This window comes from Trichoplax adhaerens, genomic scaffold (genome assembly GCF_000150275.1).
Source record: "Trichoplax adhaerens TRIADscaffold_32 genomic scaffold, whole genome shotgun sequence".
Classification (NCBI taxonomy): Eukaryota; Metazoa; Placozoa; class Uniplacotomia; order Trichoplacea; family Trichoplacidae; genus Trichoplax; species Trichoplax adhaerens.
In genome coordinates, this window is record NW_002060972.1 from 298,356 (window position 1) to 324,131 (window position 25,776).

Sequence of the window (25,776 nt, forward strand, 5' to 3'; positions counted from 1 at the left end):
AAGTTTATAAACAGACCTTGTAACTGAATTCTCTAATTCAAGGAATACCGGACGGACAAGTTGTTGACAAAGAATCAAATATTAGCAGTCCATTCTATTCTGAATAGCAGACAAGCTGTTATACATCGAAGAGGATACTACCTTAAATGGCCTAGCGCTTGATAGAGTAACGTAAGTGGAAATAGTTTTCTCAGCAAATTGAACCATTTTAAACTTAGATCTGTAACACTACTTCAAACACTATGAAAGAATTCAAATTGCCATTCATTGATACCATCGATTTGTTGTAGGTCCAACTGCTTTCATCATTTGGCTCGATTTACGATTGATTCTTCTTCATAAAGACTGGATATCTTAATCGCTGGTTGATAACGATTATCCGTTAACTTATTGTTTGTGTTATCTTGCTAAACCGTTAATGACACCGATCCAAGGGATGGCGATCCGAGAACGACTTCAACAACCCATAGCGACCATTATGAGTTATAATCCTTGCGATAAAGGTAAGCTGTAGCGTTTACCAGGTTAATACTGGATGATGAAGTCAAGTAGAAAGGAAGGTGATGAGCATTGTAGGGTGAGAGAGTGATATCATCATTAAAATAGATCGCCAGTAGAAGTGAACGATAGGAATCATAGGATGTTACCCATTATCTGCTATCCCTACTCTTGTCATTTTAAAAATTCCATTAGGATAGTATAGTGGCATGATAGTATAAGCCATATCACATATACAAGAAAGGACCACTAAAACTGAAAGCCACTCGTTTGTTTCGCACAATTATAAGACCAGATTTCGTTTATTAGTATCATTTGATCAGCCACAGTACCTGCTCTAATCATTTTAAGCAATTAGGATAAGGCAGTGGCATGATAGAATAAGTCATGTTACGTATGCAATAAAGGATCAATAAAATTGCAAAACCACTCAATTTACTTTCGCTTAAGGCCATATTTCGTCTTTCAATATCATTTTATCCTGAGTAATGAGTAGATGATGACGAAAGGCAACGACGACAACATTGAATAGCTGTCAAAGTTTAGAGTGGAACGATCGCCGTTGCACAAAACTAGCTTTCACTGTGATCTAGACTTGGTCATTTCAATATGATTTTACCACTACGTACAGTATTTCGCTAGATAGGATAGCGCCTGGTTGAATACTGTAAGAAAAGGAATAAATCAAGATCGTATTTGTATAAAATGGATTAAGACAATTGTTATCGCATAAAACAAACTTTTCCTTGCCATTTGATAGAGTCATCTTGAAACGAGATATTGGCATTCGTCGTGAGCTAAATACAACAACGATAAATTGAATTGAACATCAAAATTAATTAGTAATAAAGATTGTTGACCACGACGATCGTTGTTACACAAAGTTTACTTATGCCTATCTCTAGATTCGATCAATCTCTCCAATGCGATCGATGTTTCCATTCTTAGAGAGTCTATCGCTAGATAGAGCAACGTTAGGTTGAATACTACAAGAGAATCATGATCGTATTTGCACTAAATAAATTAGAACGGTTATTGTTGTATAAAACATACTTTCTTCGGGAAATTACCTTGAGTCATCTTTAAACGAGATACTGGCATTCATCGATAGCATCGATTGCTAGATAGAGTAATGACAGATTGAATTGAACAGTGGCATTAAATAATACCCGGAAATAATGATTTTGACCATAACGATCGCTATTGCATATTGTCTCCTTACGAAAACCTCCTTTCGCATATCATTAGATGGAATAACAGTGGTTTGAGCTCATCTAAATTCGATCATTTTAATGCGATTTTACTATTCGTATCATTCTATTGCTAGGCAGAATAACATTAGATTTAATACTACAGAAAAGTGGAAAGTAAAGATCGTATCTGCATAAGTTTCCTTTCATCTACGGCTGGACTTGATAATAACTATGATTTTCTCAATTGTATAAAGTAAAGTATATTGATAGTTGTCATCAGAGTAAGTTTAATGTTAAAAGGAGTTGTTAGTCAAGGTTATACTTTTCATGAGACTAGCCTAATCAAATCTTTGATCATTTTAATTTACACTTTGAATCTTTTCTTCTACCATTTTATCTTTCATAAACAGCAGATAGCGAGATAGAATAATATTCAATTCAATACATTTAAAATCTGTCATTACAAGGACTGCCGTCTCAACATGTTCTCTCCATAACTCAACACGACTGAATATTAAATCGTTCGTAATAACATTTTACAAATAAAGAAATGGATACCTCCATAATGGAACTAATAACTTCAATTTTTGAGACAACGATACTATTTTTCGCTACTTGTACTTACTTTAGATCGCGCTAGATCCATTAATTAAAATAATATCATTATTCCTCGTAGGCTGAATTTCTTATTAAAATATGGGTATTTATGTTTTGTTGATTTGAAAAATTATAGTCGATACCTATCAAAGCAAAGGATTATGGAGACTATTTATTAATGAAGATGAACTAGTTTGTGAAATTTTAGCAACATGTTCACGCTTGGAAGTTCTATGCCTAGCTGAAATTAAGGTTTATATCGTACTCTATTCTTACCGTATGCCTATCTATTTTAAAAAAATATTAAATAAAGCCGGAATTTTTTACAGATGATTCGACTAACTGATCAACGATGCTTATTTCATTCTATTTTTTAGCAGCTTTATTTTCATAGATTTATTGGTATTAACTGATAAAATTAAAATTTAAATCAGTTATGTAGTATTAAGCAGATATAATTTAGCTCTTTTGCTCTTTCCTTTCATCGTGATTTCGTCTTATTTTTACGTATATTTTCGTCAATAAGCAGTTAATTTTGTCGATGTAAATATGATGCGATAGCTTCCATAGCAATGGATAGACGTGTATGGGCATGGATGTACAAAAAATTATTCAACTTGACACCCTATCATCATTTAAGAGATTACAATTTAGCCGCTGACTGTCCTTAAAAGATTGCTATTATTTCATTCTATAGGTGATGCAGTTAGCTAAGCAACAAAATTCCATTTTGAAGCGATCCTTTACCACCACTTTTGATTCAAAGGGTAAGCAGAAAAGAAGACAAAAACATAATGCCAAAAGACATCATCAATATCCATCAAAAAAGGATAAATTTCGGATTAAAGTTTATCAACTAGAAAATCAGAAGCATAGTGCTTAGTATAGACTTCAATCACTTCTCATAGTGATTGGATCATCCTATTTGATCGTAAATATATCTTCAGTTTATATCAGAATCATCATTCTTTTAATCCTAAAATTTATAAAATTACAACTCAATAGACAGTTTGATGGATTTTATTAGTAGATACTCGTATACAGTAGCAGATATTCTGTAGAGCTGATTAAATTTTTTAAGTTAATTAAATTAAGGCCTTCTCTATGATATGCTCTTGGGATGTAGGTTATTGCTTGATAAATTTAAATTACAATAATATATAAAAATGTTTTTATCAATACTACTAATTAAACTACAAGGCACAAAAAAATTTGCACGGGCCCCGTGCAAACCCTACGGGGCAGTAGGACATTAACTGTTGCTCGTAATAGGCGTTATATTAAGCCTGTTAGCTCTAGAATTAAACGTACGGATATGCCCTTTGACTTTCTTTATTTAAAATCTTTTGCCAACTGAATTATTAGAGCATTTAGCCAAGTCTAGAGTCCAAATCTATTTCAAATACTTCAAGTGTATGAATTAGATTAACATGAAAGTCTATCCAATTGTGACTTAACGATCCCATAATATTCATTCAACAACAATCAATTTTCTATGTCCATACTGTACAATATACAACTCCTACAATCTTCTTTGCCAATAACTATCAAACGTTATATCATATTTGAAAATGTCCTAAGCTAAGCTCTATAATCATTTCCTAGAGCTTAGATACTCTTTCTATAGTCTAATAATCGTAAAGAATGGTTAAATTATCCTAGTTTAGAATTATTTAAGCGACAAAAATTTACAGATCTATCGATATTAATAACTTTGTAATTGCTTTCCAGCCTACTTATTTTTAAATGAAATGCATCGATATTTTAACTACATCTCGGATAAAGAAGATATTTCATTACCTGTATGTGAGCTATAAAGTATTTAATATTACCCTAAATTTATTTTTAAAATTCTCAACTGCTAATGCTACGTATGCAACTTGATTTAAACTTATTATAGGTGTATTTAAGGACATTAGGAGTCGATATGCTTTTTCCTCATGCTCTTCTATTTATTGATAATCCCAATAAATTACTTACCGTCGAGATGAATCAAAGTTCGCCCATGACAGGTACCTTAATATGTATTTTAAATCGACTTTGCGATGTAACTATCTGGATACATATTTCTCTATATTATCTATACAATTAAATTTATCTATCTAAAATTTGAATCAATCTAGGATACTTTGACCAGTTGGCTAACTTGAATCATATCTTGACCATTAGCAATACTTTACGCGATAAAATTGATGAAGAACCTTTCCATAAATATATAGCTCATCAATTGGCTTTGCTATACGTATGTAGGAATGATACTTTGTAGCAACTTTAACATTATTTCTCTTAATTAAGGCAATCAATTTGTTCCCTTAGCGCGCTGTAGACCATCTTGGGTCACGTAAAAAACAGTATAAACAAATTATCCTGGAAAGATTTGAAGAAATTAAACAAGCATGCCAAAATGTTAATCAAGATTCATCATCTACTTTAACACCAGAAATGAAGTCATGGTTAGCCCATAAACTTATTTATTCATTGCATTGTAAAATGATTCCTTGTGATTTCCTTAGCGTTACACGTTTTGCTGTTGCAGTATAGTCACATTATACTACTGCTAATGAACACACATGCAAATTAATTCTATTAGCATGACTAATTGATTAATACGATCAGATTACTTCATATACCGATACTGAATTAATTCTGTTGTTCTTGTTCATTTTTAGGATTGTTGACTTAACAACTTCAATAACTGATACTATAAGGACTTTACCCCATGATATTACAGATAAAATGCAGCCATTTATTAATTTTTATCTAAAATATAACAATTACTAAGTATTCAATTTCTGCCATACCTTAAGAAGAATACCCATGACTCTCTCGTGCGATAGTAAATGAATTATATATCTATATCGACATGAGATTTGTGTTATCTTACAAAGATTACTCGTATACGTTTAATTATTCTGATATAGAAGAACTGTTGCGTTTCTTTTCGATTCCTGAACCGCCCATTAGGAACTATTGTAACAAAATGAGAATATTACGAATGGCAGATCTTAAAAAAATGCAATACTAGTGGAATAGTTTCGACGCTGAAGAGGAAAATCCAGCAGTTAAATAATAGTTGACAATTAAGAAATACAAGCATTTATTACTATTTATCAACAGCGATTAAAGATGCTTATCCTTTATTCCATCAATTAATCAATATATAATAAAATTGGTTAATACTACAGTTGATTATTTCTTACTCTTTATCGATGAGGAAAGCTGCTGTAGCACATCAAGTTTTCCATGGTTTTGACTGAGAATACCTCATTTTCATATTGAAAGGTGGTTGAAATTAAATCCTTTTGTAAAATTTGTAGCTAAAGTAAATAATAAGAATGTGATGGGGTATCGTAATGACTAAAAAATGTAGTTTATCACTTTATACGACTGGTAGACTAGATGCGAAGAGTCATGTACTCCAATTAGCCGATTTTTTTTAACTACAAGCCATAAAAATACTTTAAAACCGACCACCGTAATAAAGAATAATAAAAACTTCCCTAACCACTAGTCAAGTCGATGTAAAATAACTATTTTTTATTCAAATGCAGATTCATAAAATTGGAATAATGAAAATAGAATAGAAAAAATGGTAATATTAATGATGATATAAAAATAATAATAATTAAAAATGTCTATTTCAAATATAGCGGTAAATTGACACATCTCTCTGCATTGTTGGATCCATAGAAGTGATCAGATCTTGATAAAATTTAAATATCTATATAAAAGCTTTGGTAGATAGCTAAAGAAATTTCACAAAGCTTATTGTCTGCATAGCAGGATTAATAATCGGCGCTAAAATGCCAATAATTGTAATCAGTCCAAAATGAATTAATCAAATTCAGTTTCTTAAATAGTGTTATTGTGATAATCATTTTGAAGGTAAAAGCTTACAATAATGCCATAAGAAATATTTTATACATTTTTTAAGGGTAAAATTATCCAAGAATGTATCGTACCGTAGATATAGCGGAGAATCTCAATATTCCTAGTCAGGCTGTAACAAAATGCATGCCACTATACATTAATGGCCAGAAAAATGCCGTAACATACGAAATATAAAATTATAAACATCCAAAGATTGTTATACAGATTTACAAAGTATGAGAGATGCATACATCAATGGTAATACAGGTAATTGTATGTGGTGCAATCATACTGCAACACTGAACATTTCATAATTAAGTTTTGGCAATAAAACGCATATAATAATTAATTCAAATTTGTCGATGATGAACAAATTTTATGATTGATAATATTTGAATCAAGTATTTTAGTAAAAGTAATTCCTATTCATTTGATCGAAATTGCAATACTATTAGCACGTCCAGCTTTATATGATCCGTTTAATTTCGTAGAATAGAGATAATTTCTTGGATTGTTGTACAGATACGTAAAACGTCCCTTTCGTTCATAATATCTCCGACAGAACATAACCGATGCTATCCGAAGATAAATAACGTTAGAGCTATAGGTTCGGAAATATAATATCTATATGGAACGTAACCTGATTAATGATATACCCACCTTTGGCATTCCGAAAACACTACAAACGTCAATAAAGGCACTGACATTTTGAAATTTTTTCGCCTGGCTTATTTCCGGCTAGGGAGTAAAAACCATCAATATTATAAATAACAAAATTAAATAAATGAACTCTTATTTATAAAAGCAGCATGATATATACGTCTCATAAGCATCACACAGGTACCTGATCGACTGAGGGTTCATGTACTCTGCCGATCGTTCTTGGTCTTAAGGCATTAACAAGATAGCAGAGGAGTATACCATCTGACAGAGCTGACAATAGATTTTGGCTGACATTTGTTTGCAGAATATTTTCCATTAACTACAAAGAAATGTTATATAAAATTTGTCAATGATTTCTAGCAGAAATATACTGTATACTTGTTAAAAATTAACCTTTATGACATAGTTATAATAAGAAACTGCTTACTTGTCTAGTGTACTCAATTTGATCAACTTCAGGTCTGGATACTACTCGCCAGCGAGCATCTGCGCCGCTATTAGGTCCAGGAGATTTTGTTGGCGACCCGATTTGGCTTCTAGTCCGAGTATTAATAGTTAAAGACTGCGGCCGATTCACAGGTCCAGGAGATAGTTGTTCCTCCTACGAATGATTGACAATGATACCAAAACACATTGGAAGTGTATCAGTTAGATCTAAGATTAGGCAACCCAATGATATGTCATCATTACGTATTTACAAAAATGGATCTTATGGAAGTTTTCATTTCTGTAACTTTACGCTACATTAAGTTATCTTAGATAAAATAAATAACGAAAATTAAACATTGAGATTCTACCTGATAACCCAAATCATTTATCATTTCTTGGCTGGTATTATGCTATTCAATAAACAGTAAGTCATTACGAAGATATCGCAGCTAATATTAACATTTATCAGATAGTCTAATTGCAGTATTGACAGGTAATTAACTTACTCGTTCGAGGTTTTGATCACTGCCTAGCTCCTGGGAACTATATCTTCTATTAGGTATCTCCATCTCTTCATCGTAAACTTCATGATATGACGCCGCTCTCCGAGGATTCTGAATCTAAGGTGAAACAGGTATATCACCAGTTGTAAGTTAATTTGTTAGATAATTTTTATAAGGTTCATCAGTTCATGTTATATAGCTACTTACGGTGTCTTCATCATAATCTGGGTCGCTGAATAAGATTAAAATGATTTTTAAAATAGTCAGCAAACATTCAGATTAATAACCAATTTTATGCAAAGTATCTTCGAAAGTACTTTTACTTACTCAATTGATATTATCTCCTCATCATTGTATCCAATAGAATTTGATCTATCGTTCTCGGAGGAATAACTATCACTTGGCTTGGAAGATGTTGGCGATCTATTTTAGTGAATGAGAAAAGCTCTTAATATAAATTAGGTATGGCTTGACTTTGAATAATAATATCAATTGATCGTACAACTTAAAATTTTAACGCTGTAGTGAATCACGTACAAGTTGATAGATTCAGAACGTTGCCGTAAAATCATTTCATGTTGTTGTTGCTGAAGTTTTTTAGCCATTCGCCTTCTTTCCTCCCTAATCAGGTCGTTATCGAATAATCTCAAGCTTTCGTTACTGGCAAACCGTCTGATATGCGCTTTTTGTTTAATGGCTGGCGTTCTCCGTAATCTTGGTGGAGGTTGTAAAGACACATTTCTCTGAACAGTTGCAATTTCTTCAGCATCTAAATTTGCTTCATTTTTACCGTTTGTTAGCTGTATTTCGAAAATCAAGTTTAAAAAGGAGGTAGGATTACTTAAAATCAATAAATAACCTGTAGTTTAATTTCTACATAATATAGTTTTTCAATTTTCGAAATATCATCAATATAAGTTCTCTTCAACATTGAAATGTCTTATCTGAATGGAGAAAATTATACTCACAGTCGACGAATCATATTCCTCATCGTAGATGTCACTATCTTCGTAATCCAATTCTTGTTCGGTTGCACTCATGCGCGGACTACGATCTTGGGAGCCTTGGGGTAATGGCATTGCCATATTATTTACATCTGTCGTTTGATTAGCGTCTGATTCCATATTTTCCATAACGCGATTTTTGGCTATTGTAGCATTAGATAGGCGCAAGCTTGACCTTCTACGGGTAGGTTTAGGAGGGGTTGGAGTAGATCTACTTCTGCTTCGATTACCAGAAGGTTCAGAATAAAGTCTAACAGGTCTCTTTGAGGGGAGTGGAGATTCCTTTGGTGAATCTGTTGTTCGCTGATAGTCAAAGTTATCAATACTGTGAGTTCGTACTACTACTCCGCCTTTGTTTTGCATTGCAGCAGTTGTATGCCTATCATTTTGTCTGAATTTCATTCCCGATATAGATAGCTGTGCATGTTCCTCTCTCAACGTCGGTAATTGAGAGGCATCAGACGTTAAGCTAGAAGATTGAGTGGAAGAAGTGGTATCGATGGTTGCTATAGAAGAAAGGCTTAGTTCTGATACCGTATCATCTTCCTAAAGTGTTGTATCATAGCGTTCAAAAGAAAATTTGATACAATCTTTTAAAACATGTCGGCTTATGTCAAAGTGTCAAACTATGCTAACAGAAATTAAGGCCAAAGTGATATACGAAGTTAAAGGCTATTTGTTCTTTTTCTTAGACAGGATGACATACCTTATGATTTGTTGGGGTTACTCTAAATTATTTATTTGTAAGAATAAAACATTAATATATTTTAAATTGGGAAGATTAAATTTATATATTATGTTCACTTAATATGCGTACATATGAGTTTTAGAGCCGCCATTGGCGTGCCACAGTTTTTTGTTTCTGTTGCCATTCTGTAGTAATAAAGAATGTATAAACTGAGCATGATCAATTTTTTTTGCAGCGCGAGAAAGACATAGGAATATATAAACAGTTGTATTAATTATAGTTTTAGATCAGAAGTTACACTGCAAGTAATGCATATTACAGCATTTAGTTAATTCACTCAGAAAAAGAAATATCTGACAAGCATCGTACATCAACAAGAATGATTAACATGCTTACATTTGCGTCAATCGTGGATAAATACTTGAAAATGTGTAATCGGCCTAAACTACATATCTTGTATAAAAAGAATGATCATATTAATTCAGGTTGATAAAGGAAAAATATAGGTATCATGAAGTTCTAGCCATAATAATAAAGAAAATTGGTCATGTTCTAACCTTTGATGGAGGTGAAACCAATGGATTATTGAAGACAATAAGTACGTCCAAAGTTGCAATACGACAAAGTGATGGAGGTAAGTACGAAATTTGATTGAAGGAAATATCCAATTTTGTTAATCTCAGAAGACCAAGTTCTAAAGGAATTGTTATGTAATGGGTCAATATTTCTAAGTTTATTGATGTACAGTATTAAATTTCACTAAAGCAAGTAATATAGACCAGATAATATAGTACATTAGACTGTTATATGCAACCATAATAAATTAATGGTGCAGTAATATGGTTTACAATTTATGATCATACCGGTAGGTAATTGCGTAAGTGAATTATGTCTGACATTAATTTCTCGTAATCTTTTCAGTTCAACAGTTACATCAGGCAATGAAGACAAAGCATTATAACTTAAATCCTAAAATATATAAATAAAACCATAGTTAGTTAAGCTACACAATAATTATGGCAATTTCCTTACAAAAGCAGATAATTCATGAATATAAGTCATTTTATAAAATAGTACATGTATAGTCTGCTTAGGTTGCTACAATATCATACTTTTATTGTTTAAAACAGAAATTATCGCATATTAGGATGACTACGCTACATGACTGAGGATAAACCAGACAGTTGATGAAGATTAATCATTATACAGGGTTATTAGACATATTGTAGAAGATGTTACAACAAGAAACTGATTGAGCTAACGTCTTATTACTTTTATGGTATGAATGAAGACAATCGTAGTAAAATAGTCATTAATGCTCGCAAGTTAAGTTACGGTAACCCAAAGTATGATTTCCATCCTGCATAATGAGCAGTTGTTAAAATATAACTGAAAGAATCGCATACAATATTAGACTTACAAGATCTTGTAAGGCTTGTAACATAGACAATTCAGTAGAGAGTGAGGAGATTTTGTTATGGCTAACATTTAAAATTGATATCGGCAGTTGGCCTAAACCAGGTGGTAATGACGTTAACTTGTTATAGCTAGAAAGTAAAATCGAATCGAACCAAAGAGAACAATATCAAGCCGTGCAGAGTATATTATTAAAAAGAAACAATTCAACATATTAGGTATGTTTAGCTTAAAATTTAGTGGATATGATTAGCGACATAGAAACTAAACTGATTTTCTGAATTTTAAGAAAAGAGTCAAAATATGGTATTTACAGTTCATAATTTTACCCCAGACAGATTGTTTATTTGATGGCATTAATTTCTTGAAATATGTAACTTACCTCAGATCTAATACAGTTAGACATTTTAGGAGATGAATATCATTGACGGCTTTAATAGAGTTATGTGAACAATTCAACTTTTGTATATAGTCACCAGAGTTCATCAACCAATCGATTTGTGTGAATCGATTCCGGCTAAGATCTATCAAGACAAAACATACATCTGTTTATAATCGAGATACGGCAAATAAAGTTATAAATCATGATAATTGAAAGAAATATCACGCTATTATACAGTTAATGAAAATATGTAATATTAATTGATATTAAGGGTATTATTAGTGAAGTATTACATATCTATTAATGTTCGAATGTTGATTCGTTTTCGTGGCAGGTGTTGTCTATTATATGGCATAATGTAGATTTAGTGAAAACTGATTTGTGATGCTGCAGTAAGATTAGCATTGTACAGTGTGATATTTTCTTCAGTAGACTGCGTAGAAGTAAAAGATAAAAAGAGCCACAGTCCTTGATGATAATAAACCGTACTGAAAAATGTCCTGCAGTAATTTGGGCAATTAATCCATATATTTGGTAAAGATTTATCAAGTCTGCATAATCTCTTAAATTCCATTTTGCAAGCATCATTTCGATAGCATTTCACAGTGTTTACAGCGTAACTATGATATTGACATCCTTTAGAGTTGACAATGTTAAGCATGGTGGATTCTGTATTTGAAACATGCATTTTAGTTCAAATTTAAATTAGTATTTATTATTTTTATACGAATATGCCAAAGTAGTCAAGTGTAGACGTATATAATATGTATTTTATATATACGTGTATCAGTTTTGCGCTTATCAAAATTTCTCATTATGTTAAAGTAGTACAGCTTTACATGACTTTATTTACGCTTGCATCAACCCAGGTATAAAAGTTAAAATTAATATTATTATTTGGGAGAGTTGAAAAAGTAAAGTCCATAGTTTAACATCTTTCTTATACGTTCCAAAACATTTATATCACTGACAATAACATAAAAAAGTTAGCGATTTTATCAGAAACAATCATGAGAAGATATTTATTGCAATTTTTTCCTTTTATTTTGCAGGTAATATTAGTGTTGTGAAATTGTAAAGCATCACAGAATAATATCGCAAGATTGTGGGAGGCTCGATTTTAGTTTATAGAATATTTTTCTCCCTTTGGAATTTGCTGTTTACATACATTTAGCAATGATTACTGCATTCTATTCTATTTGTACACGGTAAATTATGTTGTAGAAAACAGTCAACGTCAATCAAGATGAAGATTCTTGTCTTTTGATTGGGAGAAGTTATTCCCAGCATGACATAAATAAAATAAATTTTAGTTAAAATGAATGCCAACGTAAAATCCACAATGACTAAAATATCACCAGGTTGTAAATCAGTGTTAGGATGAGAAATGATTATCATTCATATTATGTCATCTCGATGGTTAACGAACTGCCCGGATGTGTTTATAATTATAAGAATAACAAGATGGAAAACTTTAAATTTTGGAAGAGACCAATGTAAATTGATAACCTATCAGCAATAAAATGTAAATGCCCTTCGTCTTGCGGTAGCATGTGGAATCTTTCTGGTCTAGTGAGGTGGTACAGCCGCGTACAGTTACGGCCTATTGTACTTCGAACGTACATCAACTATGCCTACAATACTTATAATTTGGTTTGTACTGCAAAAGCAATAAAGACCATCAAGACGATAATGAATTAATTAATTAATAATCGTGAATGCTTGATCAACGTGTTGATAAATATTTATTCACAATGCAAAGCATCTTTTCTCTAATGTACTACTATGCTTTCATTCAATTTGGATTAGCACAGGCTGATTGCAGCAAATAGTTTTCAACAATTCATTAGTATGACAGTTATGTAGGAGAGGAAGTTAAAGTTGAGAGCTCGTCTTGATTTCAAGTAAATACTAAAATATATAAGTGTTACTAGTTAATTAATTATTTACGTATCAATGATGATTATACCGTACAGTGTACAATGTACTCTATAGAGTAGGTGTATTAGTTCATTATTGCACGCGTCCGAGTAGGGTATTATCATGGCACTGTATTATTATACTCCGCTGCGAGTATCAAGAAAGGCTTAGTACTTGGTTGGCAATAAATTTAATTTAAAATCTACTTGTATCTAGGGGAATGAATCGCCAAGGAAAGCAATAAGACTATAATTTTGTAGTAGATGAGTCATGAATTCATTTGCGAATGGCGATTATAACGAGCAGATGACTCATACTTTTAATAAGTACAGTATAACGCGTTCAGTAGCCATTACACGAGACCTTATGGAAAAAGTACTAAAGGTTGTTTATACACAATATTGAATTATACCAAGAACAAGTAGTGCAAGACTATAGTTAGCCGATGACTCACAAGTTTCATAATGTAAAAAAGTTGGTCATTGTCAGGCTTAGGATGATTAATCTGAGTGAGAAAATATTAAAAAGCGTGCGGTAATTCACAAGTGTACATAGTTTAATAAAGTAAAAATGACTCCTGCATAATTTTACATTTAATAAGCAAATAAACTTCATGATGACAATAGGTGTTGCCACGAAAACCTCTTCCAAATCTTTTGTTTTTATTGCTGTTAAGGTCGTTAGACTAGGTTATGATCACTCGCTGTAAACAATTTAGGAAGCGTTCCTGAAATATTCGAATTAATTACTTTTAACACCCATCATTCATAAACGGATACTTTTAATCTAGTGGAAACCTTGAAGCTTATGCGTACAATTTGTTAATAATAGTCAATACGAAAGTATAATGAACGTCCACTGCTGCCGTGAAAGATATATAATCAGAGATTGATTGAAAATTGTCCCTTAAAATTGAAAATAAAATTTATCAAAACAGTTAAAATTCAAGAATCATTACACTCGTTCATCCGATGATACAATTAATCACCGTTAGAAATGGCGTGATTGCAAAGCATAACAGTCTACTAGTAAATATCTCTCTTATACAATGGACCACTAGAAAAGTAAGATAGTTTTCTAATGGTCTTTGCTTATACGTATGAATTTTTTTTTAAATAATACGCAAAATACGAGCTGCAGTAATTAATCATCGATAGCAACAGTCATTGATCGATAGCGAACTGCAGCACCGTATCTAATACGTATTGCTTGTAGCTTAAAATGAGTCAATGAAACTATTGGATATAGTATAGTATGATATGGTGAAAAGTCAAATTTATCGTCAAGAAATTGCTTTGAATTACATTGACAGAGGCGATACTTGGGGGTTGGTACAAGGACAACGCAACATTGTTTTCAAAATAAAATAACATTCAATCATACCCTATCAAATTAAGTTTAAAGTATAAAAGAGAAATCTTTGCATTTGAAAAGCGATACAAGTTTAGCGATGGAGCAAAAACCACTTACGCGTATATATAGAAATTCTAACGTTCACGGTACAATAATTGATAGCCTGCATGTCGTATTTGACAATTTTAATGGTCAAAACAGCACAAACTGGTAGGCTAGATACTGTCCCAGAATAAATGCAAGATGTTGTTACATTAAAGATTGATATACGAAATCGATAGTTACCAGTTAACGATAACACCGAATGAATTTTAAAAATACTGTATTATGTTTCTGTTATCGGATAGATCGTATCAATGAGATTAGGTGTTGGATTCGTTTCTATTTAGCATAAAAGCAGTGACTTTTACTGATGACTTTGACGCCTAGGCTTACGAATTACAGCCATTGGCAAAGGATTGGAGATTATAGCCGATCCTGTATGTACTGCAATTTGATCAGAGTTAATGTTCGATTTAGCAGTATTAAGAGTATGAATATTCGTAAGTCGATGTGTTCACAAAATAGCAAAAAAGGATATTGTGGAACGATTGCATGAACAAACTCAATCGAATCAATCAGATCAGAATACTGGTATAATCAATTTCTTGATCATGATGACCATTTCACTTCCGTTTGTTCATCACGGTATATTACTGTATGAATTTGAAATTGAATGAACATTTAGGCAACTACAATTGATCTAATCCGCTTTCTCTAGATAGTAGTAGCATTGCCAAAGGCCTCTGCAGTGGTACTTTGCCAAGTGTGTTCAAGGTAACTTGCAAATTTTAGCGATTCTATAACATTATAAGAAACCTCTTTGGATCGACTGGTGTCCAAAATATAATTGATCATTCTTGTCGTATTGTTTAATGTCAACGATTGATGAATGTTATAATAGTAAGGAAGTTCAATTTGTGCCGTTTAGGAACCAGGGGAAAACCTGTAGATGCATTATGAAATAGGAAATGATAAACGCTTTTATTGTATTACAGTAATATAATTAATGAAATTTAAGGCGAGCCAATGATTGCAATCAGAAAGAAGATGCCAGGATCGACGAGGTGAAATGTCTCTATTTGATCGTCGAACTTTATATTCAACTACTTGACACAGTGTATCCGTAGATCGTCTAGAGAACGGTTAGATCTAGTCATCATTAGCAATCTTGTCTCTATTTTATTGTGACACAGTATTTTATGTTGGAAATTGTATTTTGAATCTTTTGTATATATAAATTAATTATTCATTGCGATGGGAGGAACCCAAAATAAGCAGGAATTAAAAGGACGATTTGTACAGTACTTGTGCACTATTTGGAGATAAATGACAGTAAATGCTCGTCATCGTCATTCGTTCGTTGATAACTAGAATCAACAATGATAACAAGTTAAGTGTAGCCTAATACACTATCTATGATTTGTGATTGAATAATAATTATTATTGACTATGGGCCAATTTAGTCTGGGTTTGCAGCGACAAAGTGACTGCGATGAGAAGATGGTGGTCTAGCGTGTGTACGATATGTAGTCATTGACTTTAATTAATCAGCTGATTGAATATTGAGCTGTAAGAGCTAAACCACCCTTGCCCCGACCGACGATCACTACGTCTGGTAAAAAAAAAAAGAACCAATGTAGAAAACTCATGGGCATAGACCTTCATCCATTCTATTTCTATTGACTATCGAGAAAGAGTGGTACCTAGAGGGTAAGTAGGTTAGCGCAATTGGGACAAGTTGTTAGACGGTTTTCAAGTATCCATTTTTTTCCTCCCTTCAATTAATTGAAAGGAATTTGAAAGTATGAAACGAAAGTCTTTGTGCTAAGACAGACTGCCTTGCCCTCAATTTGAAATTATTAGCCTACATAGAACGTTCTATCGTACCTGCTTCGATGACTCCATAGAGGCCATTAAAGTAGACATTGGGTATAGACTTTAATTTTCGGCTGCTTAAATTTAATTTACCAATATCATTGGATTCTTGTAAGCATCTTTCCACTGATTTCTTCTTATTGGAATAGATTGCAGTCGACATGACGTACCATGTTTTTTGCCCCTACAGTTTTAGGGTCAATTTAGCATAGCAAGTAGTAGGATAGCATGAAATGGAGCATTTATTCAAAGGCAACCAAGGCAGAAAGTCTTGATAGAGTGAATTAATTGATGTAGATTGACAAAATGGAGGAGAATTTCATTGAAATCCGGCAAGAATGTGTTTGGTCTGGGGAAATGAGCGTCTGACTCTTTCTACGTCCAATCAATCAACAACAGTCTGACGCCAGCTTGACGACAGTACCGAGTACTGTACTCAGTCTGTCTCAGTGTATAGTACTGTAAACCAAGGCATGAACACTTGCAGTACAGTACTGTATTGAGCAGGCCTCACCGTACAGTGTACAGTACACTGCCTTACAATACTATGTACCGTAAAGCGCTCTTATTGGATCGGAGTCAGTGTACTCAGTGTACAGTACAGTACTAGTGAAAACCAAGGCATGAATACAGTAGACCTGAGGAAGGTTCGGTTCGAAGTTCGAACCATTATCATCTACTGTACTGTACTGTATGCCCGCATGAAGAGGCCTAACCTTACAGTGTACAGTACACTGCCGTACAATACTATGTACTCTTACTTATCGGAGTCAGTGTACTGTACTGTAATGTACAGTACTCAGTGTGCTGTAGTACTGAGTGTACAGTACAGTACACTACGGTACAATACTATACTGTATTGTACAGTACAAAACAGCGTATCGTACAGTACACACCACTGTAAGTCGATCATAAACACAGTAATGTACAGTACAGTGTACAGTGTACAGTGTACAGTACAAGTGCTTGTCAAGGGTACGGTACACGAATAGACATAGAAAATGTCCAAGAACTGATTTCCCAAATTTTAGATGATTGAAAAATAAATTGGTTTGCAATTTCAATTCATTTTATATCTATCCAAAGAAAAAGAGTTGAAGTACAAGATATCCGCTGATAGAACATGGATTGAAAAAGCAAAACATTTTTTTCATTAATATAGAAATTCGGGAATTAGTTCTTGGACACTTTGTACCATAAGCTTTTGCTTGGTATACAGAATGACAGAAACGTTTCATTTAGTTCACTTTGACCTTGGCTACCATTGGATGATGAAGGTGAAAAAAGAATTTGAAATAAAATAGTTTACATCCATATGTTATGCTATAGTATTTACTATGAATGCTGCTGTTCAATCAGCTTAGCAAGCCTGCCTGAAACCTTAAACTGTATTCTTAATAGAAATCACCATATTGAAGGAAGTCCTTCTGATGTGACGGTTCAAGTCATTTCATTGCAATCTTGTCTTCATCAAATAAACCGTTTCAGTGATTTACCCCAAAATTTCAAATTTTTTTCAATCCTAATTCAATATGCTACCTTAGAAACAAATTACAATGGATAACTTAATTATTGAGACCCGAAGAAAGATCACACAGATGCTGTTATGATATCGAATCGCAGTAGATTACATTGACTATACTGTACTTGATCAATTAACGGAAGAGCAGGTAGGAATAATGTAGGCGGATCAACTTTAATACAATCCAGTCAAGCAAAGAGGCCATTAAGCTCTTCCAAATTGATATCAAGTTCTTGAATTACCGATACGCTTAAGCGTAAATTAATTAGTGTAAAAATGCAAATGAATAAAAACGAAGGACTAAATTTGCATTTATTAAGGAATTAGTACGACTGCTTAGGCAGAGCGTAGAAAGAATTCCATGAGAAATTGGCAAAAGCTGTGTGCCTAGCACAAATAACTTCTTATGGAGGCGGTCGGAAATGAGCTGCTTCACGGGCGTTTTTGAAATTTTCGACTTGAAAATCAAGATCCAAAATATTATTTTTTATACTATCAAAGATGAGTTTAAGCTAGTTGATTTGAAATAATCCTGCAAGTCTGCAGCTGGCTGTGTTGGTACTGTATTGTAAACTAGACTTGAATTTAGAAATTCATGTTTGAAAGATGATAATATCACCTACTCATGATCAAAGTGGCTTACATTGCATTTTAAAGTACTAGACAATCATTTACTAATGCATACGCATAGCTGCACTGCTACGAGTGTATAACAGTACAGCTAAACGAAAAAGTACCAGAGAAGTCAAGAGTTTTAAATTCTGAATAAAAAAGGAGACTAAATTCAAAGTGTTCTTGAAGTAATTCGAGTGCTATAGCACTATTAAGTTATACTTCGACTATTGAATCGCTTTGATCTCCTACTTGTTAAAACCTACAAATATTGCTTAAATATTTAATCTTGCCGTTTTTGTAAATACTATTGTCAAGTCAAACATACAGTATATTCGGTAATGTTAGTAGTCGCTGCTGACTATGGAAGGATCCAACTTTGGGTATTCGTGTTCTATATATAGCTCTCCCTTCTCAGTTTATGTCATTCACAAAGTTGTATCTAGCAAAGTGATGGTCGTCGGCTATATAGCTATTAGATAGAGAGATTTGAGACCTGAGAGCAGACCTGAGAAAGGTTCGGTTCGGTGCTGAGAGGTCTGTCAACTTTCTTTTTTGTTGAACAAATATCTTGTCAGATAGTAGTATTGAAGTGGTTTATTATAGCGCAGGATAAACTAATAGACTTCATTTCATCGATATCGAAATGATCACAACTGCATTGTACGATTAAGTAAAATTCCTTATGGACAGATATACAAAGTCAGTAATATAGCTTGAGATATTATCTTTATTGACGGACAGATGACAGCAGGGTTTATCAAGACAACGGAAAGAGGAAATTCAGTATATCGATATTAATTTTCCATCAACATATGGATTAATTTAATTATTTTTTAATGTTTCCAGCTACAGGTGTACAACTATACATCATCCTTATATGCTACAATGAACAGCTGAACACAGTTGGCGTTCTTGGGCAAGATGGCATGTTTTGACGCTACATTTTGGATTTGGGCACTGTAAAAAGCAACCAATGATCAGTTTTAGTTATCGTCATACTGAAACATTGCCAAAATAGTAGAAATTACAAGCCATTCATTCCATGATGCAATAACGCTAGTAATATCAAGGACTACTACAACAAAAAAATAAAATGTCAATTTTAATTGAATTATAGATTACTTGGAACTATGATGACACTGCGCCAAATACCATCACAAAAGCAAGTTTTGAAATTTCTTGGGGAAAGTCGCAGGCAGTAACCAGTGGCAACCAAGGTGTGGCAACGGGTAGAACGCCCAAAACCAAAGACTGAGTGGGTGCGTCCAGTTCGCTCAAATTGCTCTACCAGACACCACTGTTACAGCGCGTGTTTCTTTGAAGGTCGATGATGATTCCTACCACTCCCTACTCCTTAATTGCTCCACAACAAGTCCACATCAGTAAATGTTGTAGTACTGCATCAATAGGAGGTCTTGCATCCATTTGAACCCATACCTATGTGTCTACTATGCAGTATGCATTGGACTCTGCTTTGTTATTGGTTTGGTAGTCCGAAGGAGTAGAGTGGAGGGAGTAGTAAACTTGTTGCTTGCGCATCCAAGCAACCAAGTCCAATTCTTATTCGATTTTGCCCGGAAATAGTACAACTGTCATCTGTATTCCAGTACAGTACTCGATTTTCAGTTTTTATGCTTGGTTTGCAATGACTGAGATTACGACACAACGATTAATTATTGATTCATCGTGTGCTGACTTGCTGCTCTTGTTGTTATAACAACTTATTATTGATAAACTGCAAAAACTATCGTGGTGATGAAAAAGGCCAAACTGGCTACGAATCATTCATTACAGGTGAATAGGAGAAAAGTAATTATCTATTTTTTTATGTTATTTCATCTTGTTAACATGTTTTAATGATCCCCTGAAATCGATCAGTTGTACGTACAATGATTGAATATCAACATGAATAGGCTGATCAGTCATTCTGTGTCATGATCATCACCATCAACCGATTGTCATCATCCTAAATACGGTTGTGCCATGTCATGTACTCCTCGATGAATTGATCTAGAACAGTCCGTCATTTTATTTCTAAATTAATGTTTCCAATTTTGTTTCCAAAGATATGACAATTGATTCATTTGGTCATCACCCTTATCGTCTCTTGTTATTGCTGACGATAAAACCCTTTCCTAATGCTTACGGCTTACCATCATCAGCTTAACTTAAACAATTGGCCTTCAATTCCCAATGACGTGCAGTAGCGGCCCTATTTATATTATCACGGAGCCACAAGGGTCCTATTCAACCATCGCCATGCTGTAGAGTCTACAGTATACATACAGTGTACAATATCAATCGGTAAATGCAGTACCTAGAAAGTAAAGCAGATCTTACTAATCGACAGTTGGATATTAGACCATTTAGAACAACTACTAGTATACATTTAGACAGGAAGAACAACTAATCGTATACATTTAGACAGGAAGAACAAGTAATCGTATACATTATAGACAGGAAGAACAACTAATCGTATACAATGGCCCAATAGCACCAGTCATTAGAATAATACGATAAGAAGTTAATACTGAACAGACGGGCGGGGCCCAATTACATTCTTGATCGTTATTTTAATCAATTAATACAATTCCCCTTGTAATGTTATTAATAACTAATAAGCAACTCTAATGATTTTTAATCTTGACTTTCCACTAACGCTATCAATGGCAACGTTAAAGTTAAAACTTTCGTACTAGCTATCGATGATGAACATCCGATAATGCTTTAATGATGGTTAGAAAAGTGGACTTTTGAGTCAGTGTTGTTGATTATACTGTACGACTATAATCATATGTTAAAACTTTTCAACTGATGGTATCAATAACAATGCTACAGCGAAAACTCTTATGCTATCGATGATGAACATCTAATATTAATACGATGATCATGGTTAGCAAATTCAAAGTTTTCAATCATATCGCTAGATGGATTACTGCTTTACTGGACAACAGTGTAACGTGCAAAGTGTTGTTGATTACATACAGTAGGCGTACAGTAATTGCATACTGTACTGTATACCTTCATCGCTCTAATCGTGCCCGTACTAATGAGACCTTTCCAAAGGCCCGATGGCTTTCTTGATCACTACAGTATTGAACTTTACGAATATGTTCCCTTTCCTTTAGCTGCCGCTAGTATCAATAGCAAAGTCGTAGATCACTCTTACTTCAAGTTACTTGATTGATGATTACAATTACCAATGTTAGTTATGTCATGAATTATTTTGATAACTGTCGGAAAACAAGAAGTTGAAATATTGGTATCAGGTATTTGCTTTCGTGATCGTTCTTTGACATGAGAGTATCCAAATGAAAATGTCGTTTTCCCTTAATTTTTTTTAGCTACTGGTATCCATAGCGATATTGTAGCTAGAAACCCTTGTATGATTGATAACTATAATGGTTAGAAAACTCTGAATTTTTTTTTAAATCGTATTGTGTTACACCAATTACGCTACAACGGTGCAGCGAGGCAAGTAATGACTTTTTTATCGTTATTATTCAGCTTTCTTATGCTACCTAATCAATAGCAAGTAGTACAGCTAAAAACTCTGCCATGATTCGTTACTACCGCCATATCCAAATGCGTTGTGCCTTGATGAATGATAGAAAATTATATCTTTGAGTGGCATTGTTAGACTAATTATGAGTACAGCGAGCCAAGTCTATGTATTGTTGATTCAACGTAATCTCTTGTGTTTATCGTCGGGCCTAAGGCTACTTGATCTATAATAATGTTTTATTTTCTTACCTTCAACTGCTGGTATTAGTAGCAATGTTGCAGTTGAAACTAGCATTACCGATTACAAGCTCCAAATCCACATTGCATCTCGATCACTGAAATTGGAGTCCTATCGCTAGACGGATTACAAGAGTACACGGGGGTCTAGTATTGTTGATTAGTCTACAGTTGAGAGTATCATGCAAAGTCTTGTCTACAGTATGATTGAATACCAATTGCAACATGTGTATCCTTTTGCCAACGATGCGAAACTTTGGTAGATACCTTGTCAACCATTAGTGTTTGAGAGTGGAGCAATATTCTGCACGAAAGTGTATCTATGCTCGTATACAGAGTATTCTACAGCTAAGACAATAAGCGTTAGCGGTAAATGATTATTAAATGACTACTGTATCAGAGGATTATGTTCATAACTAATGTCGATATTTTAGACCAGACGCAGGAGAGTAAACTGCAAATGGACGTAGAATGTACTGTACTGTAACGTAGGATTCTTTTCAGCTTATCGGGTAGTATAACATCATTTGGATTGCAACCCAAATAGTATATCCCATGTTGGTTAGTGCAAGCACTACGAATATAGGCGTAGTAGCTTAGCTAATGTTGCCATTGATGGCTTAAGAGTCGTTATCAAACAATAAGCTGCTAGTGAAATACCTTATGCATGTGTAAAGTTTGGTTAGTCAACCATGGTTTAGGCATGCATAATTCATGAACGAGCTTCTACAAATTCATTGACAGATCTATTTTAGGTAGGTTTGATTTGTTTTTTAATTTCCTTGAGAACTCTTTCCTAGCACAGGTTGCTGGAATAAATGGCATAGTACCGTAGCCTTGATGGACTACGTAGGTTAGTCGAATGATACCGTGTAGTAATTACCGTTTTGATTATTTTCAATTCTTCTTGAAACCCATTCCCCCTTATAACGGGCTTGGTACAAACCGAAATTTATCGCGATATCATCTGGAGATTACAGTCCATTAATTAATTATGCATCTTTATAGGCGAAATTCAACCCAACTTTGTTGTAAAATCGGTGGATTGAACGTCTATAAACATGAATTCGTTATCAATACCTAGATAACATTCTAGAACTACACGGTTATCTATAAAGTATGAAAGTTAGCATAGATAGCGGTAATATTAACGATTATCCAATAGCGTTGTATACGGAAGTAAAGTGTTTATCTACGAATAGAAAGTATTGCTCAGACAATAACCCTTTCGTGATAGAATACAACAAGTTTAGAACTACACTGTTATCTATAAAATATGAAAGTTAGCATAGATAGTGGTAAGTAATATTGACAATTATCCAATAACGCTGTATACGGAAGTAAAGTGTTTGTCTATGAATAGAAGTACTGCTCAGACAATTACCCTTCATGATAGAATACAGCATGTTTGTTCATGTCCTTCAGCATGAACTAGTAGAAACTCCCGAGTTTCTACTAGTCTTTGTCTTCTTATAGTTATTGCTATTACCTCTATGTTTTAGTCGAATTTTTGACTAATATACACAACCGGCTGTTGCAACAAATTACTTGAACGAGTCTTGATTGAATACCCAATACCCAATATGTATTCGGGTTGCTTTGTCAGCAGCGATTTGTTGCTGCTTATAAATATTCTTGTCGCATTATTTTTCAATTCAGCTTAGAGCCCTTTTTCCATACTACTGTACCTTGTACAAGCTAGTGTAATCAATTACTTGAGAGGCCTGATTAAATACCCAAGAGGTTGTCCAATATTCAAGTTATTAGTCGGTAATTGTTTGGGCCCATATTATTCTACCCTAAGTGATTTTTCATTTCGACACGCAGCCCTTTTCCATAGAATAAGCTAGTGAGTGGAATATACTGCTTGGGAGGGCCTAATTGAATACCCAATGTGTGTGGTAGTAGCTTAGTCAACAAGCATTTCTTTACGCTTGCAATATTCCAATCGAATGATTTCAAATTCATTCCATCCTGAGCTCATTCCTATACTGCAAGCAAATGGAATTGATTACTTAGGAAGCCTGGTTGAATAGTAGTAATAAACATTCAATAGACGTTGATATTGGTGCTAATTCAGCCACGGTTTATTTACGCTTCCATTGATTCTACCCGAATCATTTTTGAATTCAACGCACAGCCTAATTACTCTGAGAAGGCCCTATTAAACAATCAAACTGCCTACAGTATTTGAGTGTCCAGGTTCGGAGTAGTCAGCAACGGTTTATTTAAGCTGCAATTCTTCTCGTCCAATGTACATTTATTTCTGGAATTCAACTACACTGTAAGAAATGACTTCGGAAACCTAATTGAATCAGCAATGTTTGCTCATGCTAGCCAGTCAATGAAAACTTACCTTGTTATTGATTTTAACCCTTCTTGTATATCAATCTTCGTTCATCATCATCATCATCATGACATTGAAGAGCATGCTGATCTAATCAATAAGGAAGTAAAATAGACAAATAAGACTTAACCATACGGTTTACCACACCCGTTATTCAATTACAAGATGGTTTATTGATTTAGACCCTGAGGGAAGTGATTGAATAGGCTAGGATTTACTAGTGTGTCATTTAGTGGATTTCTACCATTTGTAAAGGCCTCGATGGAGATAATTGTAGAGTTGATAAATGGAGTGGCCTAACTGATGCACCAATCCCACCAGGTAGGAATGAGATCATCATCCTTTTCGACAATGGATTTTTACTTACCTACTAGGCTGTAAACTTGGCTTAAATTACTCGTCTGAGGACGGTATGTCAATAAAGAATGCTAAGAGAAATGCTGCTTATTGTATCATTTCGACTGGTAGAGTAGTAGACAAGGGATAAAACATTCGATTCTCTATCCAGTCGAGTAGCCATTTTATTAGGCAAATATTAACTGTTGCAATCCATAGCTATTGGCTTACAGTTTCAATTCTTCGATGGGGGCTGAGCTGATGAAAGTGGTTGCATTCTCTTCCTTACCACCTTTTTATTCCCATATTGCATGTCTTGAATCATCATGATAAATTATTTTTCCATTAGTCATCGTTATTTTACATCATTACTAGTCAACGACATTGTAAAGGATAGCTTGGCGATGGATTATTCCCCAGCTTGATCATCATTCTCTTATCCAGAAGTTGTGCTCTTATAGTGGCTTACTACAGTGGTAGGGTAAGGTGCAAATGGCGATAGTTTAATGTTGTAGCTTTCTCCATAACTAGACCATGTTGAACTGTTAGAAAAGAAGAGATAGTAGCCATGATTGCATTATTGAGTTTAGGCGTTGTTCATCATCCTCCGAGTGTGGAGAAGACCATTATGCTAGTGTTGTCGTTTACATTCCCAAGCCATCGATACTAGACAAAGATTCTATTTTACTGAACAGGAAGAGAGACAAATAGCTCTCCATCAGTATCATAGCATGTCGATAGATTGGCTTTTTATGCTTTCATTCCTTTTTAATATCGTTTGC

General features: G+C 33.9%; 2 protein-coding genes across 2 annotated transcripts; one reads left to right on the plus strand and one right to left on the minus strand.

The window, feature by feature from the left end:
- Positions 1-436: 436 nt before the first annotated feature.
- On the plus strand, positions 437-5,069 carry TRIADDRAFT_61965 (uncharacterized protein; the record flags this gene model as incomplete). Its single annotated transcript, XM_002117889.1, has 8 exons — positions 437-503; positions 2,425-2,540; positions 2,986-3,055; positions 4,020-4,090; positions 4,189-4,300; positions 4,412-4,530; positions 4,605-4,741; positions 4,958-5,069. The coding sequence occupies 8 exons, from the start codon at positions 437-439 to the stop codon at positions 5,067-5,069; spliced, it is 804 nt and encodes a 267-aa protein (XP_002117925.1).
- Positions 5,070-9,990: 4,921 nt separating this feature from the next.
- Positions 9,991-10,994, minus strand: TRIADDRAFT_33284 (uncharacterized protein; the record flags this gene model as incomplete). The annotated part of the gene is made up of 3 exons (XM_002117911.1): positions 9,991-10,139; positions 10,309-10,414; positions 10,866-10,994. Coding segments are annotated over 3 exons (384 nt in total), but the record flags the coding sequence as incomplete, so codon positions are not given.
- Between the last annotated feature and the right edge of the window lie 14,782 nt (positions 10,995-25,776).